General features: G+C 55.6%; 6 protein-coding genes across 6 annotated transcripts; 3 read left to right on the plus strand and 3 right to left on the minus strand.

The window, feature by feature from the left end:
- Positions 1 to 1,126: 1,126 nt before the first annotated feature.
- On the minus strand, positions 1,127 to 2,853 carry B0H18DRAFT_451217 (uncharacterized protein). The gene is made up of 9 exons (XM_048038149.1): positions 2,418 to 2,853; positions 2,203 to 2,358; positions 2,067 to 2,145; positions 1,906 to 2,014; positions 1,830 to 1,849; positions 1,714 to 1,781; positions 1,621 to 1,661; positions 1,215 to 1,565; positions 1,127 to 1,160 (listed from the first exon to the last, which is right to left on the minus strand). The coding sequence occupies exons 1-8, from the start codon at positions 2,724 to 2,726 to the stop codon at positions 1,232 to 1,234; spliced, it is 1,116 nt and encodes a 371-aa protein (XP_047892206.1). The 5' UTR covers positions 2,727 to 2,853; the 3' UTR covers positions 1,127 to 1,160; positions 1,215 to 1,231.
- Positions 2,854 to 5,798: 2,945 nt separating this feature from the next.
- Positions 5,799 to 7,456, minus strand: B0H18DRAFT_1120221 (uncharacterized protein; the record flags this gene model as incomplete). The annotated part of the gene is made up of 6 exons (XM_048034073.1): positions 5,799 to 5,930; positions 5,984 to 6,118; positions 6,175 to 6,314; positions 6,380 to 6,640; positions 6,695 to 6,863; positions 7,187 to 7,456. 6 exons carry the CDS (start codon positions 7,454 to 7,456, stop codon positions 5,799 to 5,801), a joined length of 1,107 nt encoding a protein of 368 aa, XP_047892207.1.
- A 2,364-nt stretch (positions 7,457 to 9,820) lies between these two features.
- Positions 9,821 to 11,124, minus strand: B0H18DRAFT_451278 (uncharacterized protein). Its single transcript, XM_048038150.1, has 4 exons — positions 10,735 to 11,124; positions 10,445 to 10,613; positions 9,928 to 10,391; positions 9,821 to 9,867 (listed from the first exon to the last, which is right to left on the minus strand). Exons 1-3 carry the CDS (start codon positions 11,002 to 11,004, stop codon positions 10,102 to 10,104), a joined length of 729 nt encoding a protein of 242 aa, XP_047892208.1. The 5' UTR covers positions 11,005 to 11,124; the 3' UTR covers positions 9,821 to 9,867; positions 9,928 to 10,101.
- Positions 11,125 to 11,746: 622 nt separating this feature from the next.
- Positions 11,747 to 14,653, plus strand: B0H18DRAFT_1177924 (Rad17 cell cycle checkpoint protein-domain-containing protein; the record flags this gene model as incomplete). The annotated part of the gene is made up of 11 exons (XM_048035947.1): positions 11,747 to 11,879; positions 11,943 to 11,983; positions 12,050 to 12,148; positions 12,209 to 12,546; positions 12,616 to 12,888; positions 12,959 to 13,260; positions 13,322 to 13,464; positions 13,520 to 13,663; positions 13,720 to 13,896; positions 13,961 to 14,045; positions 14,099 to 14,653. Coding segments are annotated over 11 exons (1,959 nt in total), but the record flags the coding sequence as incomplete, so codon positions are not given.
- Positions 14,654 to 14,889: 236 nt separating this feature from the next.
- On the plus strand, positions 14,890 to 15,987 carry B0H18DRAFT_451314 (3-hydroxyanthranilic acid dioxygenase). The gene is made up of 5 exons (XM_048038151.1): positions 14,890 to 15,146; positions 15,204 to 15,306; positions 15,366 to 15,446; positions 15,505 to 15,760; positions 15,812 to 15,987. Exons 1-4 carry the CDS (start codon positions 14,982 to 14,984, stop codon positions 15,678 to 15,680), a joined length of 525 nt encoding a protein of 174 aa, XP_047892210.1. The 5' UTR covers positions 14,890 to 14,981; the 3' UTR covers positions 15,681 to 15,760; positions 15,812 to 15,987.
- A 255-nt stretch (positions 15,988 to 16,242) lies between these two features.
- Positions 16,243 to 16,805, plus strand: B0H18DRAFT_1120225 (uncharacterized protein; the record flags this gene model as incomplete). The annotated part of the gene is made up of 3 exons (XM_048034074.1): positions 16,243 to 16,596; positions 16,656 to 16,716; positions 16,780 to 16,805. The coding sequence occupies 3 exons, from the start codon at positions 16,243 to 16,245 to the stop codon at positions 16,803 to 16,805; spliced, it is 441 nt and encodes a 146-aa protein (XP_047892211.1).
- Positions 16,806 to 19,563: the final 2,758 nt, after the last annotated feature.

Here is a 19,563-nt window from a genome sequence, read left to right on the forward strand (position 1 = left end):
TGATGAGAGGATTGCCAGAGGCTAACGTGACGGAGCTCGAGAGGTAGCTGCGGACCTTCGGCATGATAGGATAGCGAGGACACGGACGGACGTGGCAGGAGGTGTAACCGGATTAGGAAACAAGGACGAGGTGTGAGTTAGACATTGCCAAATCGGGTAGCGTGCTCAGGGCTCCAGCCTAGGCGGACTGCGAGTCGGAGTATTGATGGCAGCTTCTTACCCAATCAGGAGAGGCAGTGATTGAGTACCCGAAAGAGCACAGCCGTGCCAGAGCAAGGCATCGGCGGCGGGCGGGGCAAGGCAGGACAGGGCAGCATGGCCGAGTACGGCAGACACAGGCGGGGACGCTGGGGCGCTGGGGACAAGGGAGCGCCGGCGGGCAGCGGGCAGCGGGGCAGTGGTGGCGGGAAGCGCCGACGAGGTCGGGACGAGGCAGTGGCGGCGGGAAGCGCCGGCGAGGTCGGGACGAGGCAGTGGCGGCAGGAAGCGCCGGCGAGCACGGGACGGGGCGTGATGTGCTCGCAAGCGCCGGCGAGCACGGGACAGGGCGTGATGTGCTCGCAAGCGCCGGCGAGCACGGGACAGGGCGTGATGTGCTCGCAAGCGCCGGCGAGCACGGGACGGGGCGTGATGTGCTCGCAAGCGCCGGCGAGCACGGGACGGGGCGTGATGTACTCGCAAGCGCCGGCGAGCACGGGGTGGTGGCCAGAACGGGCCCGCAAGCGCCGGCGAGCACGGGACAGTGACCAGAAACGGACTCCGAGAACATCGGAGAAGGATCGGGAGATCTAGCCCGACTCACGGGGACGGAGGTGAGCGGGCATCCCAATTGGGAAGAACTCACGTGCCCTAGACAGCGAGCACCATTGCGAAGTCAATATTCTTCACGGAAATCTTCAAGGGTAAGGAGATTGAGTGATAAGGGCACATACTAGTGCCGACTGATCGGTCGGTCCGACATCACTTATTAGTCAGTAAGTGTGGGAACGGTAGGTGTGTTCGTACTACATGTGGCAAACGGTATATATACAAACCGAGCCCCGATTCGGCACATTGGGCCATGATACCAGGCTAAGACAAAGAACGGATGCAGTCCGAACGGTCGTCTGGAAACATCCGACCTATTTCGTAGCAGCACATTCGTTATGAAGACCATGTGGCTACTTGAGTACATCAGCAGTAGGTCGGGCTGACCAATGAAGCGATACACATACTCGACGATGTCACCCACTCAGGTCCGAGTTTGAAGAGGAACGTAGCGTTTCATGGCTCCCTTGTCCGACCCGTTTTCATCCGATCTGTCGCTGGCTTGCGATATGTGCACCTCCACAGGGCGTGTGGACAGCTCCCGACTGCAGAACTCCCGCCGGGACGGTACGACGAAAGACAAGGTGGTGTCGGTGCGCGCAGGGGAGTGTGGTGCGGACCCGAAGGCCCACCCGAGTCCTACACGCACGTTGATGAGCGTCGCAGCGATGCCGGCCATAGCGGGACATGTTGCATTGGCGATATTCTGCAGGTTTGACCCGGCTTCGTACGTTGCGAAGAAAAAGATGGTCCAGGTCCTGTAAGGAACGTCCGAATGAAGCGTCCAATGTGAAGCAGTGCTGTTTGACTTACGCATAGAGTGCTGCGCTCTCGGAGAAGACTGCAATAGCGCGCTGTGGAGCGATAGGTCAGTAGATACACAGCATCCGAGTATCAATTGCGAACCATTATTGGATCGTCCCCGAATATCTCGAGACGGTGGCTTGTCTGCCATATGCGCAACGTGATCATGACTGAATCAATTCAGACCTCGATACCTCATCTTCACCATAGTGACTTACACGTGCTGTAGACACTGGTGCTGCACTCATCGTTGTGAGCAAATTCAATAACGTGCGAGGCTTACAACGAACGAACCATATTGTTAGTATACAGAGAGCCGTGACCCATTGGCCCGTCGGCGTGTCAAAGACGTCGGTCCCCAGCTTATAGAGCGAGAAGCGGTATATCATGATGATACCGCAGACTGTGCGTTGAGTTGAGAAAGGTCTGACAATCATACTCGTTGCCTCACTCACCCGCATATGCTATCCAGCATAGCGTCGGGAATATGACAACATATTTGGTGTGGGCCCAGACCACCCAGACACGATAGATCTAAGGTTGTTAGTTCGTCGGCTTATATTGACGGATCGAGACCATACGGTAGCTCACCATCATTGCGTCAAAGATGGAGCCAGAGAGAATCAATGTGGCCGTCTGTGCGATGTTCGTTGCTTGAGAGAGATCGCCTAGAAATAGGACAGGCTTCGCTCCCCCTTGAAAGAATATCAACGCTTGAAACAAGCGTATGTTGGTCAAGAGCCAATGCTGTAGTTATATGGGCTCATTGAACAAAGTAGGATTGATCAGGTTCCAGACGTTCTTACCGCCGTGATGCTCAAGAAGAGAAAGATGGTGCCGACAAAGAGGGGTTGATGGCAGATTGAACATCGCGTGAAGGCAGGCGTCGACGCCTTCCCAGTAGAAGGATGGTCGACGTAAGGCAGAGTACAAAGAATATCCCATACAGGAAGTTCTCCAGACATACCAGGGCCAGATTCGCGGCAAGATGAGACACGCCCGCCATAGCGTAGAGGAAGGCTGGAGCAGAGTATTGGTGTGCAACACATGCTTATATACACTGCATTGGCAGAACTCTGGCGTTTCGGCAAGTTGCGCGATGGTAATTCCTGCATAATGGCCGCTGTGACGAGGATCGGTCCGCGAAGCAGACGCCACAACGGCTCAGCATCAAATGAGGATATTCGCGTGGGCAACGGAGGACATCCGGTGCTCAGTATGTTCGGGACGAATGGTTCACCTGAAAGTGCGATATAAGTCAGGGGTTTCTCATGACATGTAAAGCCATAGCAAGACACGACAAACCGTGCTAGCACCGTACTTATTGTACATTTCTGTAGGCAGACATCGAATCAACCTCCAAGCAAGCTCAAGCTTCAGTCTTTGCACAGCAACGTCGAGAGATAGGGAGTAGCATACCATACTTAGACAATAGTACCGGACGTTCCATTGACACGTCCCCTGACCTGCATACCGCCGCGGACCGCGCTCTGCGAATTGACTGGATGCAGTCAAAGTCAGTCTGAGCGGCTGACGTGAATGTAATGGCAACCTGCATCGCCATTGGTCGGAGGTTCCTAAGTCGAGGTCGAGATTAATAGTCAGCTAGTGTTCCCCCTGGGCAACATGGTTATCAGTAGTGTGCGTTCGCATTATCAATGTCCTTTGGGAAAACAGATACAGAGGTACATAAAATGCTCGCAGTCATATAGAAATGTGGTTTGTCGCTGAGCATAGGACCGGGCTACCCACAGTCATACTAGACCGACCTATATAAGACCCGTGCTGCATTCCATGAAGAGAATCCAGCTTCAACAGCTTCACTTGAGGCAACGAGTCGTGCTGGTTATCCGCAACCATGTCCTCGGGCTCCCGTGCGATATCGGGCACGTTCACCACGATGGATGTGAGCATGTGTGACGTGTGTTGCGAGGCAAACCGCAGCTCGTCTGTGGTGTTTCCGGTTCGCTTTTCTGCTACGCCCTGCGGAAGGCCAGGCGGGCTTGAACGATGATGAGCCCGAACGTGAGCCCCGCGACAGCAGGCGAACAATCACGGGCCACGAAACGCGCGTCGCTCTGAGTCTCGTAGGACACACAGTAAAAGACGGCCCATCCTCTGTCGAACTATTGTCTGCACAGTAAACTACCTTATGGATCGAGGGATACGCACGTGTAGATGCTTGCGCTCTCAATGAAGATGACGAGGGCCTTCTGTTTGCGGGGCAAGTGAATCAGCCGGCGGGTGCGACCACTAGTACACTGCTTCTCACCGTGATGACACTGGTGGCGGCAGGTTGGAGGCCAGCTTTGATGAGATTACATTCTGAGACAACAAGTCTGCCTGCGATGAGTGCTGTTGTGATAGCGAACGGGTTCAGTGTAGGTGTAACGCAGGGAATGAGCGGTCGACTGAACTCATACAATATATGTCGAGACTAAGAGACGAGGTCAGTCGTCGGAATAAACTTTAGAAATTTAGACCTCCACGTGCAGTACTTACCAGAGGTGACTGGCGAAAGCAGCCGAGAGCCACTTCCATTGTGAGGACTCTGGTTCACTGGAAGCATTTCGCAGTTGTGCCGTCTCGTAAGCGGCATACACGCTGGACCCTACTTCACGAGTCAGTAATGCGCCGAAGGTCCACAGTGTCTTGAGCCTCACCAATTGTGGCAAGTAGAGCACATATCGGAATGACGATGGTAGCCCTACGGAAGGCCCAGATGATCCAGAGACGGTACACCTTTCAGAAGCAAAGGATGTCAGTGCCGATTACCGCCATACGCGAAATACGCGACAAGACGACTTACACAGACAGCATCGGTTATGATGATGCAGAAAAGCATGAGTATGGCGTTCGCTACTATGAATGTTCTGTCGATATAGTCGTCGAGATACTCCTCGGGCGCTGAGCCTCCCTTGTACGTCACCACCGCTTGGAACAAGCGTACAACATCAATGATCCAATGCTGTTGAGGGCGAGCTTGCATCAGCCACGCAAGGATACTGCGAACGGCACAAACCTACAGCAGTTGTACCCACTAGCAGACAGAGTCCTGCCATGATCAAAGGGATTCCTTGCGCAAATGAGGGCTGTCTTGTTGTTATCCTTCCGGCGCGTGTGCGGTTTTGATCCCAGAGCAACCATACCGAGGTTGTGCATATAAGAAGGAATGGACCATATAATAGGGTTTCGATGATCGCACTTGTGAGTGTGGGGGTGAGGTTTCTCGATGAACTCATCGAGATGGCGTGTTGAGTGAGGTCGTGCTCAAATGGTGTCAGCAGGGAGCAAAAACGCGCTGCATGCCCCCTTTATGTATCCGACTGACAGAAAGATCAGTTCGCAGTGCATGATATTATTGACATCGGATACTAGGATAGATCGTTGCATCCTAGGCTTACCTGACACGAGAAGCACTGCAGAGGCAGAGTAGTCACTTGATGAGCGCCTGAGCCGTCACACACTTAGCACATGTGTGATAAATTATAATCACCGTGAATTGCGCGTGTATAAAAATACATACCTATCTGGTCACTGCGCACGGGAGACAGGTTGAAAATGCAAGAAGACGCACTACTTGGATGATCATGTCGAATAAGAGGTATATCGTCGGAGATACTGCGATAGCCTCAAGAAAGGATGACCTAGATCCAGTGCATCAATCACTACTAGTAAAGACGAGGTAATGAGCTTGGATAGTTTGAGCAGAGGGCAACATGATCAGCGTACTCACAGTGACCGCTTGTGAAGGGACGATGGGAGACGAGCAACACACTGTTACAGCCTTAAGAAAACACCGGTGAAGGCACAACGAGCAGAACCGGACAACCTTATTTTTCGTCTATGCGCACAGCGAGGCTGCAGCGCACCACGTGCACGGCGAAGACAGCCCGATATGCCTCCACAGAAAGCAACGAGTCGCTTCCATTTAATGCAAATTAGAGGTATACCCTGGGCTTGTATCACTTGGAAAATCGATGGAACTCACCAACCTAGCCGCGAAGCGTCAGAGGGCGTCAGAGGTACTGCATCGACGCATATGCGAGGCACCACTCGTCGCCAGAAACGTGAGAGTAGGGAAGACTCATGTCAATGTGCAACGCAAAAATGCTTCAGACTCTCGGGATCACATTCCGTCCCACCTACGTCTATACCTATATCCTTCCCGCTATACCTAAGTAGAATCACAGTCTAGCGTTGGGGTCATCCGAGAAGGGGTAGTCGATGTAACCATGCGGCTCCTCCGGCACATAGTATAAGTCGCGGCTGCCCTTCGCAATAGGGAGGTCCTTCGCAAGCCGCAGGGGTAGGTCGGGCTACAACATAGACTGAGCGAAGATTTTCGCGAACTCAAAGAGAAGACACCGACGTTGGGTATGAACAAGCGGCCGAACGCAATAAGGTCGCCATACTTATCTGCATCCTCGAAAGCCGTCTCGCGCGTGTAGTTGCCGGCAGCGATGTACGGGCGCGGCTTCCAGATATCACGCAGGAAGACGTTACTCTGCAAGTGGCAAGTCAGCTTATAGGGATGGTTAGCGGCATGGTCCATGAACTGACCTCGCCCGGTTGCACGTCCCGGTCGAGGTCCCCGTGCGCGCGCGGCTCTACGACGTGGATGTATGCGAGGTCCGGGTGCCGTTTGGCGAGCTCAGACACAAGATACCCAAAGGTCGGCTTGGGATCATCCATTAGCATATCTGACGGGAAAGATGTGTACTCAATGCGTATGTGCAGTGTCCCTAGTATATGCGCGTTGACGTACCTCCAAATTGGCCCCATGGACTGAAACGGATAGCGGTCTTGTCCGCACCAATCGCGCTCGCGATGGCATCGACCACCTCGAGCGCAAACCTGCAGCGATTCTCGATCGAGCCGCCATACTCGTCCGTCCGGTTGTTCGACACGTCCTGCGTAAATTGGTCGACTAGGTATCCGTTGGCACCGTGGACCTCAACCCCATCGAAGCCCGCGCGCACGGCACAACGAGCAGCATCGCGATACATGTCTATGTACTCTTTGATCTCTAGCGGGCCGGTCAGTTTCATGAATGCGGCGAGAAAGGGCGGGAGCCATTCACCAGGAATAGTCAAGGGCCTTGGGGTGCGTGGTTCACGCATTAGACGCTTGTCCCCGGAACTGACGTATGGGAGGCCTTCTCTGTCCAGGACTTCTGGGATTGCTCCGCGTCCAAGCGCCCAGAGTTGGCAGAATATACGCGACCCTTTTTCGTGGACCACGTCGGTGATCTAAATGGGATACGACGGCGTGGTTAGAGCAAAGTCCTTTCACAGAAGATATTGACAGACAATGAAAATGAAAATGAAAGTGGTGGTTTCCCCAGGCTGATCCATACTTCAACGACTCTGTCGTCACAGCGCCTCCCCATGATGAATTGAAGTCAATAGCGGACACTTTGACTACCTGACTATCGTTCACTGGTTGCTGCCACGGCGCACTGGTATGATTAAACCAAAAAACTGACGGCTATCACCTATCTTCAGATGGACCCGGATGCACGCGACGTGGGGGGACGCGGCAACATTGTTCTAAGACGTCGAAAAATACTCACCGGCTTCCATCCAGCCACCTGCTCGTCATTCCAGATTCCCGGAACGTTGTCGAATCCTCCCGCCTTCGGCGAGATGAATGCCGCTTCCGAGATCAGCAGAGTTCCTGGCATGATCGCACGCTGGCTATAGTAGGTGACCGCAAGGTCGCCATGGACGTGTGCCTTGTTTGCACGGTACCGCGTGAGGGGGGCCATGACGACTCGGTGCCCAAGCCAGTGCTGTCCAACCTTCACAGGCTGGAAGAGCTTGGGGACAGCGGGCTGAGACATAACTCTATGGGGTGCTCTGGGCTTCGGAGGTGTTAGATTCGGGGGAAGGATTATTCAGTCGAAGGCTGCATGCCGGCGTGCACATATCGTCCGCCGATAGCGCATAACTTGACGGCGCTGCTCGTTCCACATTCGCTGAGTAAGAGCGTGGAACCTGTAAGGACACGGGTTATGGCTATTGAATAGAATCACGATGACTTATCTGCGGAGAAAGTCCATCCGACCGGAGCCAGTCATAGGCACTTACGTTCGTCAACTCCAGGCCGCACCTGTGTTCCTGCGCTTAGTCTTTGTGGTATCAGTAAAAGTACTGACGATAGTGGTGGCACTTACTGTAAGTAATGGAGCCAAGGCTCTGTCGAATGGCTCCAAGATGGCTTTGGTTGACAGTGGACAAGCTCCTTGTGCAGCCCAGGTAGAGTGAAGTCCAATTCCTGCTGCGCGCCTGGCCTGGACATCATCAGGCGTACCTCCGGCAGGAAAAGACCTCCCACGGCGCACGCCAATGATCGCGGAAGTCCACGGGCTGGGCCTCCATGAACGGATGGACTCAAGGCGCGCACGCGGTGGGGCTTCCCACCTGTGGAGGATACTCATCTCAGGGGCGGTTCACTACATCACCTGGAGCCTCTGCCTCCAGCGAGTGACAGTACACGCGGAAGACCCTACCTAGACATAACTCCTTCGCGATCACAGATTATCCTTGTCCGCGGCCGCTTTCAACAGCTGCCCGACGCTGGATGTCATAATGACGCGCAAAGAACACGGGAGACAGCGCTCAGATGAGGGGTAGTAACATACTTACTTGCGACCTGGACCGGAGTTCTTCATGAGATTGGCCCTTCGCATGACTTGGACGGCGGTTTGTGGGTTTTGAGTGGGCGTTGTACTAGTGATATGTATTGCCGTGGATCATGGTCCAGGCTGATGAGTCCCACACTACTTGAGAAGCCGTGTCTGAGCTGCACTTGTCCCACCGTGCGCGGATGGGCGAACCTACTTGCTCGCTAGGTCCAAATCGCCAGGGCCAACCAATTGTCACTTGCGCACAGAGCCCTCCAGAATTGCAACAGAGTCCAGTACTTCATCCAGTCTGATAGGACAGGCTGTGGCCGGTGGCATGGTGGTGACCAGCTGTGATTTGATTGTGAGAGGACGCGAGGCCTGAAGTCGATTGGCGCGTCATCGGCCGGGACCTTCCAGGGGCCTCTCTACCTCCTGCTCTCCATGCCGCAGCGCGCCTTGCGTATCAGTTCTCCGACTCCAAGCGCACGTCACCAGCGAAGACCAGAATGAGCCTCGACAGCGCGCCTTGCTGAGCAGACTGTCGTTCCCACTCCGTTGTCTCCTTGTTGATGCACTGCATGCCAATGAATGCACGTCACAAACCAAGTCACTGGAGCGTACGTGCCATATGTAGTACACGAGTTGGTCATTCGCAGATAACGGTGAGAGGCAACACCATGACTTACCACTGACATGCCTATTAAGAGGAACAGCGTTGGAAATACTGGTTCCTCCGAGAACGCCATGAACGATAGCATCAGAGAAGGATGTCATCGATTCATCAGACTGCTAGAAAGAAAGTAGGAGCGCGTACCAGCGAGGACGGCGTCAAATAGACACATTGTGCCTGTGGGTGCGAGCGGAAGTGACGTGACACAGCAACATGACGTTTCAAAGAGGAGACGCACCAGAGTGAGAAGGCGATGTACAGAAGTAGATTTCGCTGTCCGCCTTCAAGCTTCATGCACGAGTGCCTTGAGCACTGGCCAAACACATAATTGCAGAATATTCAATGCAACGTGCTTTCGCGGAAGCTACCGAGTGCTTTGCGCTTGACGCGAACCCTTGCATCGGATTCGCGGCGTAGCAGTCAGAAGGGTTGCTCTGGCGCGTATGTGACGCGCCGTGATAGGGTTGAGAGGATAAGGGTCCCAGACGTTCGGCGGAATCCTAGCGCTGCGCTGGTATCGGTACAACCGCGGAAGTATGCGGTTCCCTTGTCGAGGTGCAAGAAAGCCCTTATTCTGAGTAGTTCATGTCTCGTATACATCTATTTCCACAGCCGTATGTCTATACCTAGGTAGATCACAGGTTAGCCTTGGGGTCATCCGAGAAGGGATAGTCAATGTAGCCATGCGGCTCCTCCGGCACGTAGTACAAGTCGCGGCTGCCCTTCTCGATCGGTAGATCCTTTGCAATGCGCAGAGGCAGGTCGGGCTGTGACACATTACATGAGCACACATCAGGCAATGGCAAGGGAAGATACCGACATTAGGAATGAACAAACGGCCGAAGGCGATGAGATCACCGTACTTGTCCGCATCCTCGAAGGCCGTCTCGCGCGAGTAGCCGCCCGCGGAGATGTACGGGCGTGGCCTCCAGATGTCGCGCAGGAAGGCGTTGCTCTGTATGCCGTAGGTCAGCTATCGTTCGCGTTGGCCAGGGATAGTGGATGATGGACTGACCTCGCCGGGCAGCACCTCGCGGTCGACGTTCCCTTGTGCGCGCGGCTCCACAACGTGTATGTATGCGAAGTCCGGGTGCCGTTTTGCGAGCTCGGACACGAGGTAAGCGAACGTCGGCTTGGGATCATCCATGAGCATATCTAGCATCATTGGTGCAGTCGGTGAACATCCGCTCTATACCCCGGATGTGCGCATAGACGCACCCTGGAACTGGCCCCATGGACTCAGGCGGATGCCTGTCTTGTCGGCACCAATCGTACTCGTGACCGCGTCAATCGCCTCGAGCGCGAACCGGCACCGGTTCTCAATCGAGCCGCCAAACTCGTCCGTCCGGTTGTTCGACACGTCTTGCGTGAACTGGTCGATCAGGTATCCGTTCGCACCGTGGATCTCGACCCCATCGAAGCCTGCGCGCACAGCACAGCGAGCGGCATTGCGGTACATGTCCATGTACTCCTTGATCTCTGCGACGTTCGGTGAGTCATGAATGCGGCAAGGAAAGGGGGGGCGCACTGACCAGGGATAGTCAAGGGTCTTGGGGCGCGCGCTGCACCGGTCAGAGTCTTGTCACCGGAGCTCACGTATGGAAAGCCTTCTCTGTCCAACACTTTGGGGTTGGCCGCGCGTCCGAGAGCCCAGAGCTGACAATAGATGCGTGACCCTTTCTCATGAACTGCATCGGTGACCTGATGGGAACACAACCATGTTAGACAACGCCCAGCTACTGAAGCAACGAGGGCGCATATTGTGATGTTTCAAAGCATGCGCAAGGTGGCAATACTGTCCAATGAATTGAGAGGCGCTCACCCGTTTCCACCCAGCAACTTGCTCGTCATTCCAGATCCCTGGAACGTTGTCGTATCCTCCTGCCTTCGCCGAGATGAAGGTGGCCTCCGTTATCAACAGTGTTCCCGGTGTGGTCGCGCGCTGGCCATAATACGTGACCGCAAGGTCGCCATGGACGTGCGCCTTGTTAGCCCGGTAACGCGTGAGAGGTGCGAGGACCACTCTGTGGCCAAGCCAGTGTTGTCCGACCTTTACGGGTTGAAAAAGCTTTGGTACAGCAGCTTGAGACATAGCGCTATGGGATCCTCTGCGTCTCGAAGGTGGTGGTTCGGAAAGAAAGTAGTTGGGTCGAAGGGCGCATGCCTCTGTCAGCCTCTGTACACATGGTGCTGCTCAATCCACATCCGCTGAGTAAGTGTAGCCTACGCCCTACTTACTTATTAGTATAATAATACTCCTCCGGACACGGCACGACGACTTACATATCTTCGGATGAAGTTCTACCGGTGCCAGTTTGGTCCCAGTCACTCTAATTATTGGATACTCACATCTACCGCGCCTGAGTCGCCGATCAACGTGTTCTTATGTCTGGCATTGGCTCATCGATACCAGTACTGAGCGATAGAGTGGTCATCAAGCACGGAGTGAGCGATGTGATTAACTTAGGACAGAGGAAACGGGACGATTTCAGTCTTTCACAACGGTATTGGCATCCACGTGGGAACGCGCTCGTGACTATGTGACTCGAAGTGTGACAGGACGCGTCTTGGACGCGTCGCTGACCCAGGTCGCTTGTTCCACCTACCCGTCTACCATCTACTTATGTTGTACGGGAATGTCGCAGAAATCGGCGAAGCAGCAGAAACGTTCTCAGCAAACGGCAGCCCTCCGTAGCACCTTACGCCTGGATGCTCCGGTGCCAAGCGGTCCGCCACCAGCGAAGAAACAGAAGACCAGGGCGGTCTCATCGGTGTGTATAGTTGTTCAGAGCGTCTGCGAACATGTTGAAGATAATGATTGCTTCAGCACATAGATCACTAGGCCGCCAGTCTTTGACCTGACTAGTAGCCAACCAGATTCCTCACAAGACAGGCCCGCGACAAAGAACAAAGGCAAAGGAAAGGCGAGATTGGACGTCATTTTGCATAATAAGTCCACTGTAGGCTGTTCTGGTGAGTAAAAGCGGTTATCCATCGGTCATGACTAACCAAACGTCAACTGCCGGTAAGACGATCGTTTGTGGGTGGACCGATACGAACCCACCACCGAGGTGAATCAGCGCCGTCCACTCGATATGCATACGCGACGTATGAGCGCACGCTGATCCTAAACATAGGGCGAACTAGCCGTCAACAAGCGCAAAATACAAGACGCTCGCCAGTGGCTCCTAGAAGCCCTCGACGGTGGCCCTTCTGGAAAGCTAAGCAAGTATCGCGTACGCATTCTCAAGCTTCAGTCCACGCATATACTCAGCTACCTAACCATCATCTTACAGCGCATCCTGGCCCTCACGGGTCCAGCAGGCACTGGAAAGACCGCAACGCTACGCGTCCTGTCGCGAGAGCTTGGTTTCGAGATCGTCGAGTGGCGGAATAGCATGGACGAGCGATTCACGCGCGAAGATCCTGATGACGCTGAGTACAATGTTGATGGCGAGTGGGAACCGTACGAGGGTCTCTCCGATAAGTTCCGCAACTTCCTCGCACGCGCATCGAGCTGCCGCTCTGTGTTCAGTACGCCGGCGTCCAGCATCCCGCCCTCGTCGTCACAGTCTCAATCTCAGCCCCTGTCGCGTTCGAAGTCGTTCACACAAAGCCAAAGCCAACCGCGATCGTTCGTGCCCATATCTGCATCGCAGTCCTTCACATCATCTATCCCTACTGCGAGGCTCGCTGCACAGAGCAGGCAGGTCATCCTCCTCGAGGACCTTCCCAACATTCTGCACCCAGGCACACAAACCGCCTTCCACGCAGCGCTCGACGCATTCGTCGCGCTGCCAGATACGGGCTCGGCGCCGCTTGTGCTAATCATCAGCGACGCGGGGCTGCGCGGTGAGGACACCGACGCAGATGGTACTGGCGGTAGCACGACCTGGAGGCGCACAAAGGAGGTTGTGGACATCCGGAGTGTGCTGCCGCCGCACCTATTGAGCTCCCCATATGTCACGCAGATTGGGTAAGCTGTGCTCCATGCGGGCCGTTGCAAGGTTATACTGACGTCTGTTCTCTAACCCCGGCGAATGCAGCTTCCGCCCAATCGCGCCTACCTATCTTCGCCCCGCGCTGCAGTCCCTTCTCAACAGGCACTTCACTGGAGGCGGGAGCCCAATCTCCAAGGACGTCCTAAACCTCATTGTCGACTCGGCAAACGGCGACATCCGCAGTGCGATCATGGCGCTGCAATTCGCTTGTAGCGCAAGCGGTAGCTCGACAGGAAAGAAGAAGAAAGGCGGGGACGCGGGTGCCAGGGCAGTGATAGAGTCGGTGACGCGGCGGGAGCAGAGCCTCATGCTGTTCCACTTGTTGGGCAAGCTATTCTATAACAAGCGTGAGTGCTGCACTGCATCGAAGGTGGAACGGGATGGCAAGGGCTCATGCCATGGACGTAGGGAAGGGCGATCCGCCAAATCCGAATGCATCTGCGAAGGACCTCCAGCGCGACCGCGATATAGACTCGAAATTGAAGAAACAACCACCGTTGCCCACCCACCTCAAAGAGCACGCACGGCGGACGTCAAGAGTAGACGTCGAGGTACGTGCTCGACCCTGTTGTCCTACCAACGTTGATCCGACTACGTGGTATCTAGATGTTGTATGCAGACTCGCCGATCGACGCGTCCCTCCTGTCCCTCTACGTACACCAGAACTACACGCAATACTCCAACGACCTCAGCGAGTGCGACACGCTCGCAGATTGGCTGAGCTGGATCGACGCGAACGGGGCGGAGAGTGTGGGTACCTTCACCCTTTCTCCACTGTGGTAGTGCTCATGAGACCATATCTTCAGTGGCACCAAGCGAACCCTCATCGCTTCCACCTCCTCGCACTCAGCACCCTACATTCTCTGCCTTCCCCTGTGCAGCGTCGGAATCAGAAGCCGTACAAGCCCGTGTTCTTCGAGACGCTGCAGCGCGAGCGGGACGCAGAGGATGGGCTGCGGGATGTACAAGACTGGCTCCTGCGTGTATGTCATTTATTTTCGTGTCAGAAATGCGCTCGGAGTGCTCACGCTGCGGACTATGCTTTAGGACGCGGAGTTGGGTGCTGGGGCTTGGAGCAGACGAAACATCGCGCTCGAAATCGGAGGTGTCCTGAAGGCGAGAGATCTCGCTGGTACGCTTCTCCCGTTCTCTCTTCCACGTCATCGTTAACAGCTTTTCGCACAGGTCGCCGTCCAAATTCTGCTCCGCCCACCCACCGGATGTTCTCGAGGCTTGAGTTCAGTCAGGGCTCCGCCGGTCCTGTGCAGCTGTCGGAGGATGGAGGCGACACGCCGGAGGACGACCCTGACGTGGACGAGGGACCAGTCTCTGGGAGCCGAGCTGCAGAGGCCGAAGAAGAGTCGCGGGCGCATGGATGGCTTGAGGACGACGATATCGAGGAGTTCTAGGTCGATGATGTCCGTTGTAACACTACGCTCTATGGTGCTGTGCTTCATCTTTCTACGATCCTAATGCTATTGAGATCTTGGCGTTCGTGCACCCACCTGGACATCAGTCACGCCGGTACATGGCTCAGGCCTTACTGCCAGCCATCCGACGTCCTTCAGGCCATGTTTTCCAACATCTGGCCGTGCTTCGTCTTCACCACCGCGCTCGCATCCGGTTCGGGCGGAGCCTGAGGGAGTGCGGCGCGTCGTGCGGAACCCTCCGGGCTCGACGACGCATGGCGGGAAAAGGCACTTGTCTTGATGTGTCAGCTAGGATTGAATAGTGCCTCGGTAAAAGCAGAGTCAACCTCACGCCGCACCTGGAGGGTCCTTGCATGAGACCACTTGCATAGGCAGAACCCCACGCCACAGACGCGTCGCGACGCGTCAAGGGTGCACGTGGCCGGCGGGGCTTGCTATCGTCATGCTCGCACATCCCGATCGACGACTCTGGGCCGCGTTCGCAGGACGCCTCTGAGTCTTAGTCACTCTCCGAATGGCTCAGCCACTTCTCACCGTATCTCTCTCTCCGCATCCTCCTCGACGCAGTCGCGCGGCGAGGATCATTGCAGCAGTACACCGCAGCTCACAACCGCATTGAAAGAACTCAGTACACAACGATGCCGATCGCACCGCCAATCAACTTCCCCAAGTGGCTCGCGGAGAACGGGCACCTGCTCAAGCCGCCGGTGAACAACTTCTGCTTGTACTCGGGCAAGGACTACGTGATCATGGTCGTCGGCGGGCCCAACGAGCGCAACGACTACCACGTCAACGAGACCGAGGTGCGTGCGCCGCAGGCCATCACACGAGCTGGGGTCGGCGCTGACCCGGCGACGTAGGAGTGGTTCTACCAGCACAAGGGCGGGATGCTCCTGCGCGTGGTGGACGACGGCGAGTTTAGGGACATCAGGATTGAGGAGGGCGAGATGTTCCTGCTTCCGGGTGCGTCCCTCTGCGCGCGATGAGCAGGAGTTCCGTCCGCTGACGGCTGTATGCGGCAGCGAACACCCCGCACAACCCCGTGCGCTTCGCGAACACCATCGGGCTCGTCGTCGAGCGCGTGCGCCCGGCCGACGCGACTGGTGAGTCTGCTATTCACGCGCCCCCCTGAGAGCGTGCGTTGATATGCTGTCGACGCAGACCGTCTGCGCTGGTACTGCAAGGCACCGGCACACACGACCCCCACGGTCATCCGCGAGGATTCGTTCTACTGCAGCGACCTCGGCACGCAGCTCAAGCCGCTCATCCAGAACTGGATGAACAACGACGCGGTCCGGAAGTGCCCCGAGTGCGGGACCGTCGCCGAGGCGAAGTAGGCTGGAGGGATGAGGATTGTTTATGCGTAACGTTATCGTGTTCGAAGGTCAAGGTGGAACATGAGCGATGGTGATGTTCTGTACGTTATTAGTTTTGACGATGCAGAGTCGAGTGATCTTTGTGTGCACAGCTCATGTCCTGGTCTAAGAAAGCCGACAATTCCGAGTGCTCTATCACAGCCACCGGCGAGTGCTATACACTGCTTTTATACGGCGGCCCCACAGCCTAGGCGTCAACTATCTTCCGACGACATACCGGCACCGTCATGCCCCATACGACGTCATGGGGCGCAGGTCTGCGCGCACTGCGCAGCGCAAGTGTGCGCCAGTCGGCCAGGGGCGTCCGACCGGCGAGGGCGTTCCCCGATATGGCAAGCCACTTGCCTAGTACGGCCCATAACCTGCTCCCCTGGCCCGCCCTGACATCTCCACAAGTATGATGTAACCACCACATCCAACGCGTATATAAGTCGCCGCTGCCAGTGCAGACTCCCAATTACCCACCTCTTCACCCCACCCAAACCTACGACCCCCACCCACGCACATCACCCCCACCACCACCATGGACAACTCGAACTGGCAACAGTCCCAGAACACCGACAACTACAGCGACCAGGGCACGGGCCAGGGCAGCACGTACGACAGCATGCAGGGCGGCGGCGGCCAGCAGCAGCAGCCGCAGCGCGGCATGGGCGGCGGACAGGGCGCGTTCGGCTCGGGCGTCTCGGGCGGCTACGGCGGGAACGACGACCAGAGCCAGCAGAACTCGCAGGGCCAGGGCCAGGGTCAGCAGTACTCGCAAGGGCAGGGTCAGCAGCAGGGCCAGGGCCAGCAGCAAGGCCAGACCCAGGGCGAGAAGCAGGACTGGCTCGATAAGGGCATCGAGTCGATCGGGTCCAAGGTCGGCTACAATGTAGTGAGTACTGTCTGGTGTGGCGAGGAGGTGACGGGTGCTGACGAAGTTGCGGGGAATAGAAAGACACCCAGGCCGACAGCGCGGGCGACTTCATCAACAAGCAGTTCAACAAGCATACTGGTGCGTATGACGGACCGTTTCGCACGTTGGCGGATGCTGATGCGTAACTCGTCCGTTGTGTAGGTCGCAAGCTTCCTGGTGTCCAGTGAACATGTACGAATCGACGTCGCGGTTTAGGAAGTCGGAGGAATGGACTCTACACATGTTGTACTATTAGCAATGGTCGATTCCTGAAAAGATAGAAACGTTACTCGCCGCATTGATACGGCGTGCCAGTGTTGCCATCGCGTCAGATGTAACTTGTCACAGGCGGCGGATGCAGAGTGAAAGTCGATTTCCTAGTGAACAATAACAAGCGTTGGTTGACGTCGTGAGCGACTAACCTCCACCGTCGGAGATCCTCAAAGTCAGTGCAGGTCAGTGCGCCGAGCATGACCACCTCAAGTATCCCGAGCTTTGCGCTTGCTTGATGTAGGCAGAACAGGCATTAGATTGCTAGCCGGAGCAGATGACTGGAATCGAGAATCACGACTTTGCGAGTTGCATACCCGGAGCGGCACAAACGCGTACCTGAACCACAAGTCGGACGGTTCGTTGAGCTCGTTCCTTTCGCGCACGCAGATTCGGTTAGCCAGAGACTGTACGCAATGTTGCAAGGGAAGTGGACTGCCACTGGAGCGTGTGGAACGCGTCTGTGGCTGAAGCTCGGCTTCCGCCGGCACTCCTCTCGGCATTCACCGTTTGGGCTGAACGTCCCCGCCGCTGCTGTTGAACATGCCCTCGTCTATTTTTCGTACTTCTCGACCGCCTCGCATTATGCACTTATGACATCCTTGGCTCTCCTCACCAGCGTAGTGCAAGCTCCAACACACTCGCACGCCGTGTGTCGCGAATCGCGATGTAATGTCCCTCGCCACCATCGCGCATATTTCAGTCGGCCGGCTGTTCTGTGGGACAGAGGGACAGAAGCAAGCAACGGCGCATCTGCGCGCGCAGCGTGATCCTAACGTATGTAGCAGTTACTCTATTCGCTGTCAGTTTGTGCTCACACGCGCACATACCCGTTCTTGCCGTGCTTACGTCGCCCCAGATACACTCCCGAGCCGGACTGAATTCCGCTCTCGTAAGGCACCTGCAGAGACGGCCCGTGAAGCAGAAGAATGGGGCAGACATTATACATTGTCACCAGCACTGGGGATATACTGCTGCCGAGCCGTCAAATGGCCGCATCCTTCGACTCTCCATTCTCAACCACTTGCCGTGTCTTCGTCGTCAACGCGCAGCGTCATCACTCGGAGAACAGTGTTATGGGATGGAGGAACATGTTACGATGTTGACGGCGCACCCGCTTGGTCTGTGCACACGGTGAGTCCTGTTTGTCCAGTTTCGACCTGACCATTGCGCCCGTTCATGTGCTGTCGCCCCTGCGTACAGTACATCTCATGGCTCGATATCTATCGGACAATCATGAAGCCCGTAGATTCTAATCCGACTCTAACAGATATGCCCCTCACAAGCTCTTCGCCTCTATGAACAGATCCGGCGACATGCACACACTGGGCGTCGCTTTGCTGTAAGTAGCGTCTCTCGTCCGCACTTCAGACCTGAGTCTGCGCCCACGGGTCTGCTCAATGAGTAGTTCGGGGGCTGAACATGTCCTTTTATGCGCGCAGTATCGGTGCTTATTCCGAATGCTCATACATATCTTTCGTCTCGCTCGCCCTCCGCTCCGTATGTCTCGCAAGTCGCCAACGCCACACGCACTCGATGCTGATGAGCACCCCTCTGCCTAGTCTCCGCTGAGATGTCTGTCCTGGGTAGGAGGATTATATACTGGTGTTGCTGGATATGTGAGGTGGTCCGTGTCGATTGTACCACAGGTGAGCATTCACAACGTTGGGTTCAAGGGAGTGCCGCACCGAAACATCGCCTTGGACTTCTATCCGTCTTCGCCGATTTCCCGCTTGCGGCGACTCCGCGCTGCCTCATCACGGATCCAGACCCGGGCGGCGGGGTATGCTACCGCTATTCTTTTCACCTCTAGACGGGCGTGATGCACTACCTGTTCGTATTGGGCCTATTTGACTCGCTTATCCACCCCCTGTGTGCACTCGCATCTAGTGACATCGGAATGGGCGGAGTGTGATGCCTCGTAGGACCGCATGCAAAGCTCGGGATGAATATTTATATCGCCCTGCCCTATCAGTTCTTGTCCTGCTCGCATGGTCCTACGAAAGCGCTACTCAACCATCTTGTGCATGGTGAGGCCCTCGCAGCGAGGACTCAGCGGATACAGGACATGCCCGGATCACACGAAAGCCAACGGACTTGAACGCATGAGATGTGGGCATCTCGCTATTTGCGAGATCTCCTGGCGCGAGCTTCGTGTTTGATATTTCGCAGAAGAGCATACAAGGATACTGCGATCCGCGTGCTGCAATATGACACGGGGACACAATGTGTTTCTGTCAACCACCGCTTTCCATGTGGGCGGGTATTTCGGGTGGGGTCATTGGCAGTAATGTCACTCCTATGGCTTCGGTCAGAAAGTTGCCCCATGGGCGGTGGTATGGGAGCCACACCCTGTCGTGAGACATAGCACGACTCTTTTGTTTGGGTACATCAATCCTCAGTTGGGTGTTGATGAATATCATTGAGCTGCTCAGTACAGCATGATATGTGCTTAGTGCTCATGATGACTGGTGGAAAGAGGCTGTCCAACTGGCTCTGAAGATTCACAAATGACTCTAGCTTTACATTGTCCCAAAGTTGTTGAGATATGTGCTAGTATAAGTATGACTGGACTTTACCCAGAAGAATGTCATGACTCGGACATCTTGTGAAATATTCTGTCCTAATCAAAGAAGTGCAAAACACATTAACAATCCCAGGATACACTGGTAAAGT

The sequence above is a fragment of the Fomitopsis serialis genome, assembly GCF_022376445.1.
Source record: "Fomitopsis serialis strain Sig1Antser10 chromosome Unknown B0H18scaffold_44, whole genome shotgun sequence".
Classification (NCBI taxonomy): Eukaryota; Fungi; Basidiomycota; class Agaricomycetes; order Polyporales; family Fomitopsidaceae; genus Fomitopsis; species Fomitopsis serialis.